Genomic DNA, 19,419 nt, shown 5'->3' with positions numbered 1-19,419 from the left:
AATTGGCAATAATTTATTAAATGCTTTATATCAGATTATCAAAGTATTAAATTTAACTAGATCTTTAAATTTGAGAAAAGATTGTGTGTATGTTCAAGAAATCCAACTTTATGTATAATCCGCAAAGCACGTTTTTGTAATATGATGAATGGCTCTATTGTACACTGGTCGGTGCTACCCCACACTTCAACACAATATGTGAAGTAAGGGAGGACCAGCGTACAATATAATGTACGGAGAGAATCCTCATCAAGACATGACGTTACTTTATTCAAAATTGAGAGGCATTTAGAGATTTTATTTTTTGTGTGTCTGATATGAGCTTTCCAAGATAAATTTATTAATTATAACACCTACAAATTTAAACTCACTTACATTATCAATTAGGATGCCATCTATAGTTATCTGCGATTCAAAATTTATTCTAGATTTACTAAAGATTGTTTGTTTTTTCTACATTTAACGATAATTTATTCATATCAATCCACATTTTTATTTTATCAAGTTCATTATTCACAGCACTCACAAGCTCATTATAATTATTACCCCTATAAAATATATTAGTGTCATCCGCGAAAAGTACAAGTTTGAATGTCTGAGACACATTGAAAATGTTATTAACTCTTTGACCGCCAAAAACGTTTAATAACGTTTAGTAAAATCACGACGTATGCCGCCATGAACGTTAAGTTCAAGTTAACTACATTTTTTGTTTTTAATGTATCAGTGGTCAGTGCAACATCCAAGTGCAGCGCAGCCAGGTCAATGAGTTGTGAAATCAAAAACATCCACTAACTATGGCCAGCAGATGGCAGCATTGTATCTCTTGTCAATGGGCTGCCGGTGTATGGAATTACTCAACTCAACTCAACACAAGTTTATTTAACCTCACAGCAGAAGCTGCTCGGGCCCTAACTAGAGCTGCGAATTACAATGAACCATGACGCAATCTGATGAAATCGAACGTTTTCAAGGCTGTCGTGAATGATCACAGCCTTTGTCACATTAAACCTAATTTGACAGAGCGTCACTAAACAAAAAATATTAGTATGAAAGTCACTGTTGTGGAGAAAATGTATCTTTTTTTCAATTTTCGCTCAATGTCACTCAAATTACCTGTTTTCAAATGGTGATTACTAAAGAACGGAATAAGGTAGAAACACACTTTTTTTTTCTAATGAAAGAATGGAATGTGATCTTTCATGTTATATATGTAGCAAAACAATATAATATTCAGTTTACATCAAAAAATAAGTTAAAATGCTAAAAATCCGCTGGCTTTGGGGGTTGTTTTTTGATAACGTGTGGCAGTAAAAGAGTTAATTTACATATTAAATAATATTGGCCCTAATACGGACCCCTGGGGAACACCACAAGCAATGCCAAGTTGTCCAGATATGTGCTGCCCCATTTGAACATATTGTAACCTTCCTTTTAAATAACTTTTAATCCAGTCACCAGCAACTCCTCTAATCCCATATCGTTCCAATTTATTTACTTGAATAGAAAGGTTAATTGTATCAAAAGCTTTTTTGAGATCAATGAAGACCCCAACTGCAATTTTCTGTGTCTAGTCAAGAATTTACTTTTACATTTCAGGACAACACTTGTCACTTCCTGCTCACTCGTTGCCGAGAGGAACAAGTGACAGCGGATTATGTGTGACGGTCGAGGTGCAATTATTAACTCCCAACAAATATTTGGGTTGGTCAAGTCAAATTTCAAGTGTGAGTTGAAAAAAAAAGGGTTGGTGACAACATCGTACATGGAGCACTTTCATCGACAGACGGAAGGTTTTTCACCAGTTTGTGTTCTTTTGTCTGTTGCAGAAGTTGACTTCTGAGCGAAACTTTTTTCCCGTGTTTTGTGCGCTTTCAAACTCCATTTTGAGCTCAATGTTTTACCACATTGAGAACATTCCTAACAGTTATATAACATATTAACAGACATATATATAACATAGCCCGATATAGGCCGATTATCGGCGCCGATATTGGGCATTTTGACGAATATCGGCATTGGCCTTTTTCAAAATCTGACGGCCGAAATAAGGTCAATCTAAAACCAGTTTAGGGTCTGGGAGCTATTGATCAAAATTTTCAGTTCACTTTATAAGAGATGGGAAAAATATTTGCCTTTGAAAACTAGAGTGATATGGTATTTACTTGCTTACTTTCACTTTTTAGACAATCCAACAAAGTCAAGATTGGCTTTTGTATTTTAGAAAATTTTTTAAACTAATTCCCCCCCCTTACTTAAAATCGGCTTTTGACCTCCTTGACTACTAATAATCGCCATCGGTATTGGCCCTGAAAAAAAAAATATAGGTCCATCTCTAGTTCTTATGTCATCATGAATTTGTGCTTGTGGTGGTCACCAGTGTTCTGCATCACCTTCTGTCGTCATGTGTTGAGTTGAGCTGCTGCTTGGAAGCTCCGCCCCGCTATCCTCCTCACTCTCACCCTTGTCTTCATCTTCACCCTTTAAAGGGGCGAAGGTCGGTGGCGACTTGGTGACATCATCCTCAACCTCCTCCTCTTTGACACAAACGGGCTTTTCCTCCTCTTCGATGTGAGGATGTTCTTCCTCCTTTTTAACATGAGGAGGCTTCACCTCCTGTTCGTCAGGACGAAGGTATTTCTCGCCGACGTCTACAAAGACAAAACACACATTTGGCTTGGCCTAGGGCTGGGAATAAAAGTCGACCAAGTCGGTTTGGTCGACCAGAAACAGCAGTTGACGCAAAAATGCATGCGTCAAATCTATTTTAAAAAAACATATTTGCGGCACTTGGACGTCCAGGACAAATATTTCGGTTCCGCACGGACACTTATTGTTTACTCCAATTCACCACGACTAAGTAAGATCCTTCCTAGGGTTTGTTTGTGGTCTCTTTAGACTGAAAAGGGAGAAAATGAACATCGCTACATGTCTTGTGTTTGGAACAAAACAAACTGCGTCAAAATCGCTAAATAAAAGCTTGAACGAATTTGTTGCCGCCGGCAAGACACACGTAAGATGGTGGGCGGCCCTACGTGCATCAACAACAGGAAGTCGTAGCTCCAACCTCTAGCAAAAAGTATGGAATCACCAGTCTTGGACAAGCACTCACTCAGACATTTTATTGTGTAGATCAAACTCAGATAAAAAGCATGAAACAGTCGTAAGGTCATTCCAAAGTGCAACATCTTGGTTTTCAGAAACACTAAAAGAAATGAAGAAAAAACTTTGTGCTGGTCAGTCAATGTTACTTTTATAAGAGCAAGTGCATGGAAGTAAATATGGAATCACTCCATTCTGAGACAAAAAAATATGCAATCACTCCATTTTGAGCAGAAAATAAGGACACCCAGTCAATTTCCTTTCCTTAATTAGGAACCTGCCTCAAATGACATCTGCTCGTTATCCAGCAGTTAAAAACAGTGCAGTTATAACACCTTAGAGGGCTGCTGGACCACGTGGATTGGCAAGAATCAAGGCTCCAACAAAGGAGATGTCTCTTGAGACCAAAGACAGGATTATAAAACTTGTTGAAAGATGTGGCTGTTCACAGTCAGCTGTATCGAAGGTCGGGACCAAGTACAAACAGCATGTGAAGGTTGTTCAAGTCAAGCATACTGGTGAACAAGGAAGACATCTCAGCGTCAAGGCAAACAACTAAAGGCCATATGTCTTGAAAACAGAAAATGCACAACGAGACAAATGAAGAAGAAACGGGAGGAAGCTGGAGTCAATGTATGTGACAGAACTCCGCAAAATCGCTTCAAGGAAATGGGATTTACATACAGGAAAGCTAAAAGGAAAACGACACTGACGCTTAAACAAAAAAGAACAAGACTGCAATGGGCTGAGGAGAGGCAATCATGGACTGCGGATGACTGGATGAAGGTCATCGTCAGTGATGCGTCACCAATCTGCATTGGACAAGGTGACGACGCTGGAACTTTGTGCCGTTCCAGTGAGATTTACAAAGAGGACTCCCTAAAGAAAACATCTGTATTTATTACTGGATATTTGTGTCAAGATGCTATCGGTGACCCCTGCACAATCGGTGACACGGATGCGCAGAAGATCGGCGATCTTGGATCGCCAACCGCGGCACCCACCCTAGAACAAGTACCTTTATATGCATGTTCGTAAAAACACGATACATCCAGCCATCATCTGTAGGGGTCTGTTCAAAATATCGATACATAGATATGTATCGATATTAACAAAAATGGTACCGTATCGATATTGCAGTTCTGAGTATCGATACTCCTCCCTGACGTTCGGGTGGGCAGCGCAGCCAGCGACTTACATGAGACGGGGGCGGCTCAATGAGGAAAGTTATTACAGTTGCTGACAGTGACCGATTGTTCATATTTTGTGAAGGAAATCAATGAACGTTGCAATGTTCTGGTTGTAATATGATTACAGAAGCTGCTATCTTCTGGAATCAGATTCGTGTAGCGGCGGTGACGTAATGTGCCACAATTCATTCATGAGCAGTCAAGCTAGCGGATGCTACATTTGCAAAAAACACTTTTTCAAGACAGGGTACCTCCAGAGAAGAACAAGGGAGGCTCGCCAAACATTTATCCGACAAAAAGGTGGGTCGGGGCTGCCTCCCCGGCCAGACTGCTCACTCGCAGCTCAGTTCCTCTTTCACCACAACAGCCCGATACACCATCCACATCACTGCAGACGCTCCGCCTGTCGATCTCCCGCTCCATCCTACCCTCACTCGTGAACAAGACCACAAGATACTTGAACTCCTCCACTTGGGGCAGGATCTCATCCCCGACCCGAAGACGGCACTCCATCCTTTTCCGACTGAGGACCATGGTCTCGGATTTGGAGGTGCTGATCTTCATCCCAACCGCTTCACACTCTGCTGCGAACCGCTCCAGCGAGAGTTGGAGATCACGGCTGGATGAAGCCAACAGCACCACATCATCTGCAAAGAGCAGAGATGCAATGCTGAGGCCACCAAACCGGATCCCCGCAACGCCTCGGCTGCGCCTCGAAATTCTGTCCATAAAAATTATGAACAGAATCGGTGACAAAGGGCAACCTTGGCGGAGTCCAACCCTCACTGGAAACGAATCCGACTTACTGCCGCCAATGCGGACCAAACAGGGACCGAACCGCCCGTATCAGGGGGCCCGGTACCCCGTACTCCCAAAGCACCCCCCACAGGACTCCCCGAGGGACATGGTCGAATTCCTTCTCCAAATCCACAAAACACATGTGGACTGGTTTGGCGAACTCCCACGCACCCTCGAGGATCCTGCTGAGGGTGTAGAGCTGGTCCACTGTTCCACGGCCAGGACGAAAACCACACTGCTCCTCCTGAATCCGAGATTCGACTTCCCGACGGACCCTCCTCTCCAGCACCCCTGAATAGACCTTACCAGGGAGGCTGAGGAGTGTGATCCCTCTATAGTTGGAACACACCCTCCGGTCCCCCTTCTTAAAAAGGGGGACCATCACCCCGGTCTGCCAATCCAGAGGCACTGTCCCCGATGTCCACGCGATGTTGTAGAGGCGTGTCGACCATGACAGACCCACAACATCCAGAGTCTTTAGGAACTCCATGTGGATCTCATCCACCCCCGGGGCCCTGCCACCGAGGAGCTTTCCAACCACCTAAGTGACTTTGACCCCAGAGATAGGTGAGCCCACCTCAGAGTCCCCAGACTCAGAATCAGAGATTCGACTTCCCTACGGACCCCGAAACTGGACGCAGACAGCCAAAACTAACAGAGACAGAGACCAGCCGCTAGCAGGTCTAAGCTAACCCAATCCACGGTAACACAGTCATTTGCCAAGGGTACTCCATATGAAAAAAGTTTGAAGTTTTGAAGTTTATTGAGCATGTAAACATAACATACAAACATAAACAAACAGCAAATAAAAATCGTGAGAAAAAAAAAAACTCATAACAATCATTAGAAATTGTTTACATGTCCAAAGGGAGAAGGAAGAAGTTAAAACTTATCTAGTCCTACTCCTTATCCCTTACATCGTATTTCAACTGTAAATTAACACATCGTAATAAAAGAAAACGTGCAATCATACTCATGTGGACAACCCCACTTCAACACACAATTGCCAATAGCGCATGTGCATGAACCCCCTGGGCGCACACCCCAACAATACATCATCGTACTCGCACATTCAACCCTCATCACCCTCAAGGCTTTGAAACAGCGATATGTGTAAATTAGGGGCGAGAATTGCCTAGTACCTGACGATTCAATCCGTATCACGATTCATAGGTCACGATTCGATTCGATACCGATTAATCCCGATATGAATTTACAAGTCGATTGTTGTGATTTTTTTTACTCAATTTAGAAAATAACATTCAGTAAACTTGTACATGTACACTGTAAGATTTGTATGAAAAATTATTAATTGATCTCAAACTTCAGTGTTATAACTGTGAGCCACTGTATTTAACAAACAGGTTGTAACCTTTTTCATGTTAGAACAGCATTGAATTAAAATATTAAGGCTTAATGTTCCATTAATATAACATTCTTCCATGCTTAAGGTGTGAAAGACGTTTTGTTGAATATTTTTCCATCAAAAATGGATGTTAAAAAAAATCGATTTGGCTGCCTATTGAATCAATTCGAGAATTGCGTGCTGTAGTATCGCGATATATTGCCGAATCGAATTTTTTTTAACACCCCTAGTGTAAATGAATAACCTGGGTGACATTGTTCTCTCAAGCAGTGAAGCTCCAGATGGGATGAAACCATACAACGATCCACCTGCTGTCGACGTGAGAGGGATGGGGCAGCATGATTGTATTTACATTATTATACATTTTATTTGGCTAACAGCATAAATGGTAGTAAAATTGCTATCTTTTCATTCATATATCTGTGTGGATTAAAATGACATTTGAGTTGAGATTTACATTGATAACTACAGTTACATCCGGCTTACAGGCTTGTAAACTGTATTCACTGCTAGAAGGGGGGGTTCCAATTACATTGGATTTAGTTAAATTATTTCAGTGATAAGATAAGTAAGGGAAAATCCCGGGGGACGCGTGCATAGAGGGAAGAGTTAGTCGCCTACCCAAAATCCCAAAAACCCAATTGTCTTATCTAGGGGTGTGCTCAAAAAAATCGATACGGCAATATATCGTTGCGGGCCTCATGACAATACACCTATCGATACGCAGGCGTCAGAATCGATATTGCTCGTTAACTTTAAATAGGCAGTTCACGTTTGCCTTTGCAGCTTGCGTTGTACCTAAAAAAATAAAAACCAGCAGCGTCTTTGAAGTTAATTGCCTTCAATTAATGCAAAAATCTCTCACCAGTGATTGGACACTGTGTCTTGCTAAGAAAAGTGAAAACAGAGGAAGAATATCAACATTTATTTACTTATAAACTTAACATGGCACATTTCATAATGTACCAATTTTCATATATTAATTTGTTTAAAAAACGAAATAGAATGTGTTACATAAAAAAATGTTTTTATTTCCCCAAATATTTCAAATTAGCACATTTTAGAGCCGTAATTTTAATACTTTGATATTTTTGCTCATATCGGCTCATGCCTATTAATAAACATTCCTGGGGTGTCTGTGAAAGCTGCTCCTTATTCTGCAGTGTGTACACATTTAGACCAGGCATGCCGCTTGGTGGTAAACCAGAAGAGCTGCTAACAAAAATATTTTTGTCAGTCAGCATAACAAACTTATACTTTAGGTATAGATATGACTTTTATTATAAAATGCAAGAAAATTAATGTAATATATCGGAATACGTATCGCCTTGAAGATCAAGTATTGGGATACATATGTATCGCGATACGTATTTATCTTGACCCTTGTATCGTGATACGTATCGTATCGTGAGGTTGGCGGCAATACCCAGCCCGAGTGTACAGTAATGATGACTGCATTTACGCTATATAGTTGTGCTTAAGAAAGGGAGAGTAATAACAAGTGTACAAACCTGCTGTGTGTAGCACAATTCGAGGCTGCTCGCAAACATCGTCCAGCGGTTGAAAATGTTGCTCGTTCTCTTCTTTGACTCCAAAGAGTTCCTCCTCGTACTTTGGTGTCGTTCTCGCCGACATTTTGGCACAACAATGCCAACAAAGTCACACTTGGTCTCTTCCTGACCACGTGTTGTGTGCTTCTCTTTGTTAGCGGCTAGCGAGCTAAACTAAGCTAAGCTGAGCTGAGCTAAACTAAGCTAAGCTAACTAAGGCCGAGAAGCATCAACGCGCACCGAAACGAGTTTACACACATGCTGACATTTAACAAATGGTGTCGGAGACCTTCAAAATGGTGACGGGGGTCCTGTGTGGAGGCTGAATTCAGTTCAATACCGAATCAGAAATAATGATTAAACGCCATGTACCCGCCCGCCGCGGCAGTGATGACTCCGGAAACCAAAGTAGACGTGCGGCGGAAGTCAGGGGCAGGACACGCCCCCGCTGCGCTATGATTGGCTGCTGGAAATTGGAGGCTTCAGAGCAAGCAGTCATCGTCATCGGCAGATGTCGCCATTTTTGCTGCAGTTCGAAAGTCTCATTCCCGTTTTTTTCAGTGTTTTGTTTCCCGATATAATCGTAAAGTTTAAATGCCTGTTTAAATTGGACTTATTGAAAAGTTTGTTGTGGTGAATGTGCAGTTTAAAAATTCGCCATCAAAGTTGAACAAGCATTTTGATGTAAACTGAATGTTTATTATCAGGGATGAGTTTAATTTGTTGTAATAGCTTATAATGTACCCGCCCTAGCTATTAATAAATGTTTGAAACAGTATCTAATACATTTCTGATATATGCAATATTTATTTGTACTGCAAGCAATACAAATGACTTTAGAACAGTTTTTGTCATCTGTGGCTTTCACACTTTCCTCCAGCAAAGTTTTGACGCAACACTTACCTTCCAATAAAGGAAAAAGGTTAGTGATTGGAATATTGAGGGCGATATAAAAGACGATCTCTTGCGAGGTCTCAGGACCATCTTCCGTCTTCGTAAATCCGTCAATATTTGAATCTCAGCGGCATTGTAATCATCAATCCGTCATTCGTCATGCATCAGCGTCATTGACGGGCTGATGGACAGCGAGGAACATATCCAAGTAAAATGCACAAATGAATTAGTTGTGAAACACTTTCTGGGTGATTCTTTTCAACAAATTCCAAAACTTCCTGGAAACTTCAGGCCCGTCTCGTCACAATTAAAAAACCTACTGTGCCTTCATCAATCGCCAATTGTTTGAATTTCTGCACAAATTCGTCGGCCGTTTGTTCATACATTTACGTAAAACTACCTGAACACCTCATGGTGGGGCGAACGACGAAGACGCTACATAGACACATACGGTATCGATTATATTATCGACGTATTGACACACATAGACACATACAGTGGGGCAAATAAGTATTTAGTCAACCACCAATTGTGCAAGTTCTCCTACTTGAAAAGATTAAAGAGGCCTGTAATTGTCAACATGGGTAAAGCTCAACCATGAGAGACAGAATGTGGGAAAAAAAACTCAGAAAATTACATTGTTTGATTTTTAAAGAATTTATTTGCAAACATGGTGGAAAATAAGTATTTGGTCAATACCAAAAGTTCATCTCAATACTTTGTTATGTACCCTTTTTTGGCAATAACGGAGGCCAAACATTTTCTATAACTCTTCACAAGCTTTTCACACACTGTTGCTGGTATTTTGGCCCATTCCTCCATGCAGATCTCCTCGAGAGCAGTGATGTTTTGGGGCTGTCGTTGGGCAACACAGACTTTCAACTCCCTCCACAGATTTTCTATGGGGTTGAGATCTGGAGACTTGCTAGGCCACTCCAGGACCTTGAAATGCATCTTACGAAGCCACTCCTTTGTTGCCCTGGCTGTGTGTTTGGGATCATTGTCATGCTGAAAGACCCAACCACGTCTCATCTTCAATGCCCTTGCTGATGGAAGGAGATTTTCACTCAAAATCTCTCGATACATGGCCCCATTCATTCTTTCCTTTACACAGATCAGTCGTCCTGGTCCCTTTGCAGAAAAACAGTCCCAAAGCATGATGTTTGCACCCCCATGCTTCACAGTGGGTATGGTATTCTTCGGATGCAATTCAGTATTCTTTCTCCCCCAAACAGGAGACCCTGTGTTTCTACCAAAAAGTTCTATTTTGGATTCATCTGACCATCACACATTCTCCCAGTCCTCTTCTGGAGCATCCAAATGCTCTCTCGCGAACCGCAGATGGGCCTGGACGTGTACTGGCTTCAGTAGGGCGACACGTCTGGCAGTGCAGGATTTGAGTCCCTGGCTGTGCAATGTGTTACTGATTGTAGCCTTTGTTTAGGTAGGTAGGTCATTCACTTGGTCCCCCTGTGTGGTTCTGGGATTTTTGCTCACCGTTCTTGTTCTCATTTTGACGCCACGGGGTGAGATCTTGCATGGAGCCCCAGATCGAGGGAGATTATCAGTGGTCTTGTATGTCTTCCATTTTCTAATAATTGCTCCCACAGTTGATTTATGTATTCCAAGCGTTCTACCTATTGCAGATTCAGTCTTCCCAGCCTGGTGCAGGTCTACAATTTTGTCTCTGGTGTCCTTTGACAGCTCTTTGGTCTTGGCCATAGTGGAGTTTGGAATTTGACTGACTGAGGTTGTAGACAGGTGTCTTTTATACCCCAATAATGAGTTAAAACAGGCACCATTAATACAGGTAACGAGTGGAGTCTCGTTAGACCTCAATGGAAGAAGTTAGACCTCTTTGGCAGCCATAAAGCTTGCTTCTTTGTAGCTGACCAAATACTTATTTTCCACCATGTTTGCAAATAAATTCTTTAAAAATCAAATAATGTAATTTTCTGAGTTTTTTTTCCCATATTCTGTCTCTCATGGTTGAGCTTTACCCATGTTGACAATTACAGGCCTCTCTAATCTTTTTAAGTAGGAGAACTTGCACAATTGGTGGTTGACTAAATACTTATTTGCCCCACTGTATCTATTATCTATTTTACACACAGTCACACATTTATTGACGAATTTGATGTCTGTCATTGGGATATGTTAATTGACGGTGTGACGGATTGATGATTACATTGACGGAAGGAAACTTACTTCCGTCAATGGTTCATTCGTCCTTTTTTTTAAGTTAGCCGTCAATCGCCAATCAACAACAAAACGGACGCCCGCCGTTGACGGACCTTCCTTCAATGTTGACGAAACGCCCATCACGTCAATCATTTCAGAGATGACACTGTTCAACAGCAAATTTGAATCCCAGATGGCTTTGTGTGTCTGAAGGTATTCTCGACGCTGATTTGCGGAAAATTGCAAGGTGGCTTTATTTCTATTTCATACACAAGCCAACTCAATGTGCTTCACACAAGCAAATACACAACACCTACAAACATCAACAAACGACCATTAACAACATTTAGAAGCAAACAAAAATAACTTCCTAAATTACGTACAAAAAAAACATACATTGACATTTAAACACATTAACAGCAAACATTTAATATTTACAGGTTGAGTAGTTTTGAAAGCATTACATTTACACTTTTAAGATGCACTGACACTTTTACAGCACACCAGTCTCACTTCCCTTCATTTTTTGAAGCTTCAAAGATGGCTGCCATTCTCACCAGCAGACTCGTGTCTCTCAGCAAGCTTTTTAGAAGAGAATCTTTTAGCACAAACACTGCAACTGAATGGTTCCTTCCCACCATGTGTTCTTGTGTGCTTTCTTAAATTTGACATGGAAGAGAAGCTTTTTCCACAATCTGAGCAGGAATACGGTTTCTCTCCAGTGTGTGTTTTTGCATGTGCTGTTAAAGAATTGGTGGAAGCAAAGCTTTCCACACATTTTGTGCATGAATATGGTTTCTGTCCCGTGTGTGTGTTCTTATGTGGCTTCTTAATTCAGACTTGGCAGGGAAGCTTTTGCCACAGGCTGAGCAAGAAAAAGGTTTTTCCCCAGTGTGTGTTCTTGAATGTAATGTTAAATGTGACTTCTGAGAGAAGCTTTTGCCACAGTGGGTACAAGCAAAAAGTTTTTTTCCAGTGTGTCTTCTTGTATGTATCGTGAAGTCTGACTTCGAAGAGAAGCTTTTACCACAGTCTGAGCAAGAAAAAGGTTTCTCGCCACTATGGATTCTTGTATGTGTTGTTAAAGCTGACTTCTGAGAGAAGCTTTTGCCACAATCTAAACAAGAAAAAGGTTTTTCCCCAGTGTGTCTTCTTGTATGTGTTGTTAAATCTGACTTCCAAAAGAAGCTTTTGCCACAATCTAAACAAGAAAAAGGTTTTCCCCAGTGTGTGTTCTTGTATGTGTTGTTAAATCTGACTTCCGAAAGAAGTTTTTGCCACAATCTGAGCAAGAAAAAGGTTCCTCGCCAGCGTGTCTTCTTGTATGTATTGTGAAATCTGACTTCCAAGAGAAGCTTTTGCCACAATCTAAACAAGAAAAAGGTTTTTCCCCAGTGTGTCTTCTTGTATGGGTTGTTAAAGCTGACTTCCAAGAGAAGCTTTTGCCACAATCTAAACAAGAAAAAGGTTTTTCCCCAGTGTGTCTTCTTTTATGCCTTGTTAAAGCTGACTTCCGAGAGAAGCTTTTGCCACAATCTAAACAAGAAAAAGGTTTTTCCCCAGTGTGTCTTCTTGTATGTGTTGTTAAAGCTGACTTCTGAGAGAAGCTTTTGCCACAGTCTGAGCAAGAAAAAGGTTTCTCGCCACTATGGATTCTTTTATGTGTTGTTAAATGTGACTTCCAAGAGAAGCTTTTGCCACAGTCTGAGCAAGAAAAAGGTTTCTCGCCACTATGGATTCTTTTATGTGTTGTTAAATGTGACTTCCAAGAGAAGCTTTTGCCACAATCTAAACAAGAAAAAGGTTTTTCCCCAGTGTGTCTTCTCAAGTGAATTTTCAAACTTCCTTTTGAACTCAATGTTTTCCCACAGTGAGAACATTCGCAGGATTTGTCGTCAGTGTGACACGACCTATCATCAGCAGCATGTTCATCATTACCATCCAGATCATCATCATAAGAAGAAAGGGACCTTATGTCATCACTTTTTGCTTTTGATGATCCCCAGTGGTCTGCATCACTTTCTGGAATCATGTTTTGAGGATTTAAGATCCTGTTTGGAGGCTCCGCCCCTCTGCCCTCCTCACTCTCACCCTTGACTTCATCTTCACTCTTTAAAGGGGCGAAGGTCATTGGTGACTTGGTGACGTCATCCTCAACCTCCTCCTCTTTGACACGAACGGGCTTTTCTTCCTCTTCGATGTAAGGATGTTCTTCCTCCTCTTTAACATTCGGAGGCTTCATGTCCTCTTGGTCAGGACGAAGATATTTCTCAGCGACGTCTGCAGGACACAAGAAGACAAACACACATTTGGGTTGGTCAAGTCAAATTTCAAGCGTGAGATGATGTGCATTATTGTTTCTACAGTGCACCTCGACTTGGGGCCACCGCACACTCGGATTGGCCCATCCCAAAAAAACAAAAAGAAAAAGGAAAAAAAGTATTGGCCTTGTTAAAAATCTGACAGCCGATATAAGGTCAAATCTAAAACCATTTTAATCTCTCTATTGATTGAAGCCGACTAAATTGAGTTGAGTTGATATTGTCCATCCGCATACATTTAAACTTTTACATAGAAAATTAAAACACCTATTTGTAACCATAGTTAGGCTGGAAGACCCCTACTTCCACATGATTCATCCCATTCTCATCTTTCCAATTTAAACATATTCCAAATATTCACGCCTTACCCACAATTCACTATTTTGTACCCTACGCCTGCCCTCAGCGGCAGCCATCTTGGCCAATTGATTTGGTACACCAGGGATTCTCGCCAGGAAATGCCCCGGCTTGAATAGGAAGTGACCTGACTTCAACAGGAAATGACTTGTTTTCAACAGGAATGACCTGGAAGTGACCTGATTTCAATAGGAAGTGACCTGTTGATTTGAACAGGAAGTTACCCAGAAATGGCCAAAAATCAACAGGAAGTGACCTGATTTCAACAGGAAATGACCCGGAAATGGCCTAAAATCAACAGAAAGTGACCCAGAAGTGGCATCAAATCAACAGGAAGCAACACGATTTCAACAGGAAGTGACCTGATTTCAATAGGAAGTGACCCGGATATGGCATAAAATGAACAGGAAGTGACCCAGAAGTGGCTTCAAATCAACAGTAAGTGACACAATTTCAACAGAAAGTGACCTGATTTCAATAGGAAATGACCTGAAATCAACAGGAAGTGACACAATTTCAACAGAAAGTGACCTGCTTTAAATAGGAAGTGACCTGAAATCAACAGGAACTGACTTGTTTTCAACAGGAAGTGACCCGGAAGTGACCTGATTTCAATAGGAAGTGACCTGTTGATTTGAACAGGAAGTGACCCAGAAATGGCCAAAAATCAACAGGAAGTGACCTGATTTCAACAGGAAGTGACCCGGAAATAGCCTAAAATCAACAGAAAGTGACCCAGAAGTGGCATCAAATCAACAGGAAGCAACACGATTTCAACAGGAAGTGACCTGATTTCAATAGGAAGTGAGCAGGAAATGGCATAAAATGAACAGGAAGTGACTCAGAAGTGGCTTTAAATCAACAGGAAGTGACACAATTTCAACAGGAAGTGACACCATTTCAACAGAAAGTGACCTGATTTCAATAGGAAGTGACCTGAAATCAACAGGAACTGACATGTTTTCAACAGGAAGTGACCCGGAAGTGACCTGATTTCAATAGGAAGTGACCTGGAAGCGACTTAGAATCAACAGGAAGTGGCCCGATTTCAACAGGAAGTGACCTATCAATAGGAAGTAGCCCAATTTCAACAGGAAGTGACCTATCAATAGGAAGTAGTCCAATTTCAACAGGAAGTGGCCCAATTTCAACAGGAAGTGACCTACCAATAGGAAGTAGTCCAATTTCAACAGGAAGTGGCCCGATTTCAACAGGAGGTGACCTATCAATAGGAAGTAGTCCAATTTCAACAGGAAGTGACCTGATTTCAACAGAAAGTGAGCCTTACTCCAGTCCTCAATTTTTCCTCCATTAATTAATTCACTCATTAATTGACCTTAATTAAGCGCAACCGCTTCATTCCATTTTCACGTGTCGTCTTGTGCGCAGTTCACATATATGCCCATATGAACTCGGCCCTTATTTGCAAAACGGAATCGATTGTCATTGACTCCCGTCTTCGTGAATGTTACAGTTGCAACCAGTGATATTTTTGTCGCCGAAATATTTACATGATAATTTTCGTGACTAATTGTTTTTCCCGACGAAAATTAAATGAAAACTAAAATAGAAGCCATTCATTCAGACAATAACTATGATTAAAATTGACTGACAATTTCGTCAATGACTAAAATGAAAATGAAAACAACACAGTCGTGAAAATTCACACAATCCAATCGGAATGAATGAGAAAAGAACCACTCAAAAAATGTTGTGTTCACTGCACGTTAACTCAACTCAACTTTATTTATAAAGCGCTCTAAGAACAGTCATTGGCGTATGCAAAGTGCTGTACATAAACATAAATTGTGCAGCTGTAAGATTAATCTCAAGCAATTTAATTATGCACTTTTTCTTATTCAGGTGAAAAGTTACATTATAGGTCGCTTGCACGTGTCGTCACTTCCGCCTCGGATTTCTCGTAGTCGCCATGCTGGGTGGCCTCCATTTACGTAGCGATTCGGTCTAACACGTATCTATCACGTTTGTTGTCTGCGTTTAAAATGGTACATTGTTGCTGCATCGTTGGCTGTTCGAACAAAGCCAAGGGGGAAAATGGTCGGCCTTTCTTCCGAATTCCGAAAATAATTAGGAACCAGGGCCTGGAGACAGAGGAGTGCGGACTCCGGAGGGAAGTCGTTACTTTGGGCTCGTGTGTGCAGCGATCACTTTGTGAGCGGTAAGCTTGTTTACCTTTATTTAATTTAATGCATGAGGATTAATAACGTTTCGACCGCGCATATATGGGCAAGTTGCTTATGTTTTGGATTCATGAGCAAGCAAGTTCGGTAGTACAAGCTGGCTAGCGGACGTTAGCCGAAAGCTAACATCGAACATTTTCACCCAAGTAGTGCCAGTGCAAAGTGTTTCCTGCTGAAATTGGATTGATTAGTCTTGGGCTCTTAATGCCGATAACATGTATTTTTTGGTGGCAAAATGTAAACTTGGAAAAAAGAGACAGAAGGGGGTGATGCAAGTAAACAGACCCCCGGTAGCCTACACATCATGCTAAAGAACTTATTCACGGCCACCCTACTGCGGCAAAATAACCAGTCTTTCCATATTTTATTTGTTTATATATTTGTTTATTTTAACAGGTCGCCCTGCGCCCGTTTTTCTGTCCAATCATCCCGACTGGGCTCCAACATTAAAGTTGGGTCCCAAGTTACATCTATGTCTCAGCCCAGTCGGTGCCAAGATATGAACGTGCACAGGAGAGACAAGCAAAGAAAAGACGACTCGAAGTGGCAGAGATTGTTGCAGTTATGCAGCCAGATGGCTCCAGTAACCTGTACCCTCAAGTACTGCTGACATCATTGACTCTGGTATGCCACTCAGAATTCATTACATGATATATTGTATGATGAGTGAATGTATGTGTTTGTTTGTGTGTGTGTTTTATTATTTCTTTAGGGATCTCATGCCACACCGACTTGCCAATGACATGATGGAAACGAAGGCGAGCATCAAAGCATTGGAGGAGGACAACATGCGACTGTTTGTTTGGAGCTAATAAAGGCAGCGATTATACAAATTCTATTGTTGGGTTTGTTTACAAAGCTATACATAATACAAATGACAGGATTTGACTCAATGTGCAATATGGTCCCTCTTAAAGTAATGGCATAAATCTCTATTATTTCTAAAAGCACAAAAAATGAAGTGAATAATGATTAGATGTAGTAATTTCAGGGATAAAATTGAACTGTTGATTAATGTAGTTTATTTTAGCACAGGTGCCTACCATCCTGAGATGACGGTATGATGTAATGTTGATGGGGTACGCAATGACTTTCATTATACTATGTACAGAGGAAAAAGTTGCTCTCTTTTAAATGTGTTTAATGTAAGACAAGTACCAGTACTGTGTTACAGTTTTCCCAATAATCCTTGTTTCACACTTGTCACAAAACCACTGTAGTTTGGTAGTCTAGATTGGCACACTTCAAGTGATATCATTTGATTTTTCAATCTGCTGCAGCACAAAAAACTACTTTATTCCGCATCTTTGAAGTACATGAGCAAGTGGTAGGTGACAGCGGCTGAGCAGGAACACTGGAAGTCCACTGCTGATCTAGTAAATGCTCTCCCGAGCAGTTCAGGTAAGGAGGGGATTTTGGAAAAAAAAACACTGGCTTTTCCAGCTGGCCAAAACGAGCGATCTGGGTGGACTCGCTCAATCACACTTTGTCCACACCACAAAGCCGCAGAAGTCCCGTCCAGTTAAACTCATCTGTGCCTGAATCTGAAAATATTACAAACATTGTAATGAAAATATGAAACATAGAATTAAATAAGAAACTACAAAAAGTGACACCATACATACCTGGTAATAATATTGGTGTTGTCGTGACAAGTGATGGGAATTGTTGCCATCCGGCACCAGACAGAAATTGGGTGTTGTGACAGCCTCCTTAACCGTGAGATCATAAGAAAAGCTGTCAGTATGCTCAGTAGTTACCATGAACACGTTTTATTGTGCTGGAAACTGAAACTAAAAATACGTCCTCTGAGAGTGGTTAACCTTAACCATTTAGAATAAGTTAAGTAACATGTAACTAGTGAAAGGGTAGCATTAAATTTAAGCCACGGGGAGGCTGTGCATAGTTACTTTTTATTCTTATACGCTCTGCCATATTTGCCTGTTATAAAATTATTAGAAAAACTACATCAGGTAAACCCAGCTGTGCATGTAAACACAATAACAGGAAGCCTGAGAACAAATCAACATTTTTGTGTGCAGAATTACCAACACCATGTGGTTTACTTACGTGCAACCGTTTCTTCTGATGCGATGTTAAAGTTTACACTCTGTATCCACCCGCTTACAAAATAATTGTAAGCCTCCAGGGATTTGTTGGCGTGTTATGGAGCATGTTGTCAACACGAGGTAGTGAAAGATGTCCAGAGATGTCACATTTGGCCAGCAAGCTTTCTCCGTCAAAAAAAAAAAAATCACCCTTGGTCAGGACGTAATTAGGATCAATCCCGCCACACAGAGACACCTTCTGCCTGTATCGTTGTTCTTGATCTTCCGGAAAATCGTGAAAATACTGCGAAAATGACAGGTTGATAAGCTCTACCGTGTAACTCGCGAGTGTACCTTGTGAACCGGCGGACTCCCAATATGGCGCCCGAAGAAAAAATTCCCATGATGCATTACGATGTGCAAGCGACCTATTGTCAGTTGAACATGATTCATTGAAACAATAAAGACACCATTGTATGAAATGTGTCTTGCGTGTTAAACTAAAGTCACAAATAGGTGTGCTATAATATTCTGTATAAAAGTTTAAACGTATGCTGAAGGAAAATAGACTAAACTGTGAATTTAGTCGACTAAAATTGGATCAAAACAAATACAATCAGAAGACTAAATTATGACTCAAACTTGTTAATTTTAGTCAAAAGACTATAACTAAAACTAAATTAAAATTTCTTGTCAAAATTAACACTGGTTGCAACAGCAGTGGAATGTAATAATGCAGTAATCATGACAAAACTGTGACTTTTTTGTAAAAAAAAAAAAAAAAAAAAATGTATGTGGGAAACAGGGCTATGTATACCGACAAAAAAAAAATTTGTAGTATTGTACCACCGTTTTAATACTTAGTCTAAACTAAATTAAAATTTCTTGTCAAAATTAACACTGGTTGCAACAGCAGTGGAATGTAATAATGCAGTAATCATGACAAAACTGTGACTGTTTAGTAATATATATATATATATATATATATATATATATATGGGAAACAGGGATATGTATACCGACAAAAAAAATTAATTTGTAGTATTGTACCACCGTTTTAATACAGTCTTATTGTGCACCTAAGTGTTCTTAAAATCGCACACGTCTTGTCAGATACATTGGCATGACTGTCTCATGACTGTATAATCGGCCCCTGTCCGGAATCAACCAATCAAATCAATTTATTTCACTATTTTAAATAACAGTTGAATTGAATTACTGTGCACAGTAATGCGGACTGCAGTGAATTTTTTTTAACGCTATACAGTAGCAAGGGAGAGTCATAAAAAGTGTACAAACCTGCTGCGTGTAGCACAATTCGAGGCTGCTCGCAAACATCGTCCAGCAGGTGAAAATGTTGCTCGTCCTCTTCTTTTACTCCAAAGAGTTCCTCCTCGTACTTTGGTGTCGT

At 40.8% G+C, this 19,419-nt stretch overlaps 1 protein-coding gene, 1 long non-coding RNA gene and 1 pseudogene across 2 annotated transcripts; all 3 read right to left on the bottom strand.

Annotated features, from left to right (window-relative positions):
• Positions 1 to 2,058: 2,058 nt before the first annotated feature.
• LOC144012292 (uncharacterized) lies at positions 2,059 to 8,393 on the bottom strand. Its single transcript, XM_077511725.1, has 2 exons — positions 7,968 to 8,393; positions 2,059 to 2,651 (listed from the first exon to the last, which is right to left on the bottom strand). Exons 1-2 carry the CDS (start codon positions 8,089 to 8,091, stop codon positions 2,374 to 2,376), a joined length of 402 nt encoding a protein of 133 aa, XP_077367851.1. The 5' UTR covers positions 8,092 to 8,393; the 3' UTR covers positions 2,059 to 2,373.
• A 3,017-nt stretch (positions 8,394 to 11,410) lies between these two features.
• On the bottom strand, positions 11,411 to 13,211 carry LOC144012049 (uncharacterized; annotated as a pseudogene).
• A 4,024-nt stretch (positions 13,212 to 17,235) lies between these two features.
• Positions 17,236 to 18,508, bottom strand: LOC144012548 (uncharacterized). The gene is made up of 3 exons (XR_013282143.1): positions 18,031 to 18,508; positions 17,586 to 17,672; positions 17,236 to 17,504 (listed from the first exon to the last, which is right to left on the bottom strand). It is a non-coding gene; the product is annotated as an uncharacterized LOC144012548 (long non-coding RNA).
• Between the last annotated feature and the right edge of the window lie 911 nt (positions 18,509 to 19,419).

The sequence above is a fragment of the Festucalex cinctus genome, chromosome 1, assembly GCF_051991245.1.
Source record: "Festucalex cinctus isolate MCC-2025b chromosome 1, RoL_Fcin_1.0, whole genome shotgun sequence".
NCBI lineage: Eukaryota > Metazoa > Chordata > Actinopteri > Syngnathiformes > Syngnathidae > Festucalex > Festucalex cinctus.
This window is presented reverse-complemented; position numbering and strand designations above follow the sequence as displayed.

What these genes read in the sequence shown, in the direction of transcription:
- LOC144012292 (XM_077511725.1), bottom strand. Translation starts at nt 8,091, where the DNA reads ATGTCGGCGAGAACGACACCAAAGTACGAGGAGGAACTCTTTGGAGTC. An exon ending in AATTGTGCTACACACAGCAG is followed by an intron (nt 2,652 to 7,967) that starts GTTTGTACACTT and finishes TTGTCTTTGTAG; the next exon opens with ACGTCGGCGAGAAATACCTT.